The 4775-nt window shown below is 41.9% G+C and overlaps 1 protein-coding gene across 1 annotated transcript in view; it reads left to right on the forward strand.

The window, feature by feature from the left end:
• Positions 1 to 4775, forward strand: part of ADAM23 (ADAM metallopeptidase domain 23) — a gene marked incomplete at its 5' end in the record, with an annotated part of 149420 nt that overhangs the window by 118560 nt on the left and 26085 nt on the right. The window contains 3 exons of the mRNA XM_006759419.2: positions 1944 to 1994; positions 2611 to 2674; positions 3953 to 4058. Coding sequence (XP_006759482.2) covers positions 1944 to 1994; positions 2611 to 2674; positions 3953 to 4058 — 221 coding nt within the window. The remainder of the gene's footprint in view (positions 1 to 1943; positions 1995 to 2610; positions 2675 to 3952; positions 4059 to 4775) is intronic.

The following is a 4775-nucleotide window of genomic DNA, read 5'->3' on the forward strand; positions in this document are numbered from 1 at the left end:
CATCAGCAAATTTTTAAGGACCCCAAACACTTCTTATGTTAAACATTAAAATGAATGTGAGCTATACAGTTATTTAAGAAAGATGAACAAAAATAAGTCATATCATTCTTTTCCAACCCACTTATTGCCGTTCAAGGTCATGGTTGCCGAGAGACTGTTCCAACCCTGGTCATGCAAAGCGGGAACTCTTCTGGGTGGGACACCCTCCCATTTGGGGCACACTCACATCCACCCACGCTCACTCACACTGGGACACATCTCTGGGATGTGGGAAGAAACCCATGTCCACATCTTAGGCCCATCACCCATGTGCACATTTTAGACAGGCCAATCACCCATGTGCACACCTTTGGGATGTGGGGAGAAACCGGTGTCCCTGGAGAAAACTCATGCAGACACAGGCAGAACCTGCTAAGTCCACACAGACAGTGGCCCTGGCTGGGAATCAGTTTTTATTTTTCTTTCTCATCAATGTTATAACAAAACAACGTTTTTCGGGGACCTGCTGTATATGAATAGTCAGTTGCTAATAAGTACGATGGAGAAGAAAAACAAAACCAAAGAGGGAAAGGGGAGCAGAGAATGCCAGCCTGGGAGGGGCTACAGTTCTGAAGAGCATGGTCAGGGAAGGCTTCTCTGAGATGCTGATACTTGAGCAAAGCCCTAAAGAAGATGAAAGAGCAAGACATGCAGAAATCGGGGGCAGGGGTGGGTGGTGGGCAAGGGAAGGAAGAGCCAGGGCAAAGGCCACAGGGTGCAGGATGCCCGGCACCTTCATGTGGTGTGAGATCAGTTGTGGAAGAGAGGTCAGGGAGACGATGGGGCCAGTGCAGCATAGGAGCAGATCGTGCTGAACTTGGAAAGCCATGAGTAAGTTTGAAAGCCACTGAGCAGAGAGGTGACACAGCGAGGAGGGAAATTGGTTGGAGACTGTTGCATAATCCAAGTGAGAGATGGTGAAGGGATGGACCAGGCGTTTTCCAGTGGAGATGGAGAAAAGTGGTCAGGCAGTAATGACATTTTGAAGGTAGGGCTATGGGGATTTTTTGATGGACTAGGAAAAGTGAAGTAGAGGATGCCTCCAATTATTTGAGGCCTGAATAATTGAAAGAGTGCGACTGTCCTTTACTGAGGAGGTGACAGAACACCGAGGGAGATCTGGGTGCATACTGCTGTGTTTCTTACTCACTTGCCACACCTGTGTATTTTTTTTTTCTTTTCCTTTTCATATTTGCTTTGAACACTGTGGTGGAGGCTTTGAATTGAATTTTTTTTTTAATCTCTCTTACATGTGGTAAACACTTCAACTTAATGTATTCAGGGTAATTTGGGGTGAAAAATGAAGTGTACTTTAAAATAATTATTTGATAGATAGACCTGAAAAAAGAAATTTCCATCACATCAGGATTGTTCTAGTAACAGGGCTGTGGTTCGAGAGGTCAGAAATGTAATGGAGATTCGTCACTTACACTGAGCTGAAAGGCAGGATATTTTTTTTCTTTTTTAATAATGTGGCCTCGAGGTTAGCGTCGTGGGTGTCAGATATAGATTTGACATTTTTCACAGAGCTGAGCCAGTCTGTAAATTAGTTCCTGAATGTGTCCACTCCTACATCACAAGATGACTCATATCCTGTCATTGTCCATTTTAATCCCTTCTACTTTTCACTCTGTAGGCAAGTGAATGTAAGTTATTATTCTAGTCTATTTCGTGGAAAACAGAGAAACAAAAAAGCACCCACTGCGTGGACCTAATTTATTTATTTTTACCAATAATGGGAGAATTAATTTGGATAATCTACTTAAGGAGTTAGTCATATTTTTTAAGCTTTTCCAATTATATGTTCGCCATGCTTGAATTTTTTTGATGTTTTTACATATTGCGCACATAACCTGAAAGAACTTAACATGATGAGCATTAACTAAGAAGATTATATTTTTTAGTGCCCACCAAATCTTCATAAACAAGATGGATATGCATGCAATCAAAATCAGGTATGCCGGGCTATACATTTTAAGTGTTAAATTTAAAAAGATAGTGTGCTAGGTGTTTGTTTTGTTGTTTTTTAAATAAATACAAGTTTGAAAGGAAATTACAACTCAAACAATAGTAAAATATTACAGTGGTCCTCTGATCTGGAGTTGCTTTGTGTCGTACCAAATACTAACTGTATTATATTTAACTCTGATGACAAATTATCCAGATTAAGGGCAAGAATTAGGAATCCAATTTATTGAGTTGTGACTATCTTCAATACCAGTCTGTTTATTTTGGAAAAAATACGGCAATCTGTTATAATGTGCCCTCCCCCCCCACCCCCGCCCCAAAGCCATGTTATAACCTAACTATTCACAAACAAAAGAAGCTAAAAATCATCTTGGTATCACCCAAAGCAATTTAGCAATTGCTGTTTACCATAAAGTTTTATATTTTAGATGATTAGATTTAAAGAGCTGTACTATGAGGTCTGTTCTTAGTTTTAGATTTTTAGCTGTCTGTTATTCTTCTGCTTGTCTGAAGATGTTCGTGCTTCTCATTTTCACTGTGAAAATTTGGGGGGAAACAGAACTGGCTCCGTGTGCCTCATAAGGTGTGTGTTCTTGTCCTCAGGGTCGCTGCTACAGTGGGGAGTGCAAGACCCGGGACAACCAATGTCAGTACATCTGGGGAACAAGTAGGTTGCGTTTTCCTGTTGATGCTCACCCACAGGTTTCTCTTCACATTGTCCTTCTCTGCCTGCCTTGCTGAGAGAGATGTGGAGCTTGGAGTGAGGTTTTAAAGAAATCTAGAAAAGGGTGAAATAAAGAGAACTGTGACTCTTAGTCACAGAACCACAGGAACGTCTGCTGCAGTGGGGGGGCTTGTCATGAGAACCCGAAAGCGCCATTCAGTGCTCGTGGCGGTAAGAGTAGGGACAGTATATCCATGCAGAGATCGGGTTGAGTGCAGGGGTCACGTCGTTACCCAGACACTTGCATAACTTATTTTGTATCTTGGATTTAACATTTATCCCCCGCCAAAACTTGGCCATCTGTTCTTTTACCCCAGGAAAGTTCCAGCCCTTGTTTTTTAAATTCTGTAACTTGCTGTCCTTAGTGTGAACTAAAGAAATGCAGGTACTGCCCAGAGTGCAGACAGATAGAGATGCGGGTACATGGTCTGATTCTCGGCACGTTCTCTGCCTCTTAATACACGTGATATTGTCCTGGCATTTGCAGCGCCTCCCAGTGAACTTTGCATAATGAGGGCCAGACCAGAGGAGAGAGAAAAGGGTCTGCTCTGCTGGCTGAGGCTGGTCATCCCCAAAGATACAGAAAGCACACAAAAGGGGGATAGAGGCCTTGCACAGTGCTTCCAGTGTTTGGCAAATATCATCTGACTGGAAGATATACTTTTGGGGCTTCAGTTTTGACAGAGGAAAGGTAATAGAGGCATATTTCTTAAAAAAAAAAAGGTTTAAATGTTAAAATCTGATTTTCAAGGTAAAATTTCAGTTGGCTAAGACTTTGTGGTATCTCCTAATATTAATATAAAGCAAGACTAAGTGCGTTTATATGTTTTCTATGTGTCACTTCACTAATTTCTGCTGATGATCGTTCCTACTTCCTCCCCTCAAACCTGCCAGCAAGAATTGGGAATACATTTGTTTCTCAAGTTAAAAGTAGCGGTGTGTTGGAGCTGTCTTGCATTAGCTTGTGAGAGCCAACTGTTAAAATTTCAGGACTTTTAGAAGCCAGTTGACATCACACTGAGACCTTGAAATTAGCCATGTGTCACACCATGGAAATTTACATAATGGTATTTACACCATGGAAGCTGGTAAATGCTACAAATGAGAATTTTTTTTATTTGTAATTTTTGGAGAATCAGTTGTCAAACGTTTACCAGCACACCACTGGTTATCGATAACAAAGAGAACTAAAATAAATCTTCTCTTGCTCATCTCCCAAAGAGGCCTCGGGTTCCGACAAGTTCTGCTATGAAAAGCTGAACACAGAAGGCACGGAGAAGGGAAACTGTGGGAAGGACGGAGACCGATGGATTCAGTGCAGCAAACAGTGAGTGGTCAGCTTTGGGGCGTGATGAGCGGATGGAAAGGCCTGGTTCAAATGTGAAATGGCACACCAATGTCACTGATTTTTTATAATGTCAGTTATTTCAAATTTTAAAGTATGCATATAAAAATGTTAGCCGTATGTGAGGGTGATTGGGCTGCGACATCTGTCACCCCACTGATCGCCAGGGTTGATTCGGCTGATCTGGCTGGCTAGGCAGGTGTCCCCCTCCTCCCTCACCGATCCATGTGCGTCCCTCTTGAAGCTGCGCCTTCCCCCCAGAGGAGAGGACCGGTCTTCGATCAAGGGTATACAAGTAGCTGCGCTCCCCTGCTAGAACCTCCAAACAAGCTCTTAAAAATATGTTAGTATATCTGGAAGCAAATGGCTACGGACTAACCTTTCTATGCACAGACTCACATTATTTCTGTAAAATTCAGAATATTTCTCATAGACTTCATTTTACCTGATGCTTGTCTTGAAGAGATATGTTGCCAATAGGTAACTAATTAATATTAGACTGGTCAGGGCTGTATCAGAGATTTTTATTCCCTTCTGGAAAGCATCTATTCACTGCACACTGGAGGCTTCTTTATGAGGAAATGAGATATTTTCAGAGCTCATCAGTGATATTTTCCTCTTGATTAGTTGAGGAAAGTTAATACTACGATTTAATGATTTACTCAGTGACATGGATCTATGGGACCTTTAGGTTATAGG

This window comes from Myotis davidii, unplaced genomic scaffold (genome assembly GCF_000327345.1).
Source record: "Myotis davidii unplaced genomic scaffold, ASM32734v1 scaffold394, whole genome shotgun sequence".
Classification (NCBI taxonomy): Eukaryota; Metazoa; Chordata; class Mammalia; order Chiroptera; family Vespertilionidae; genus Myotis; species Myotis davidii.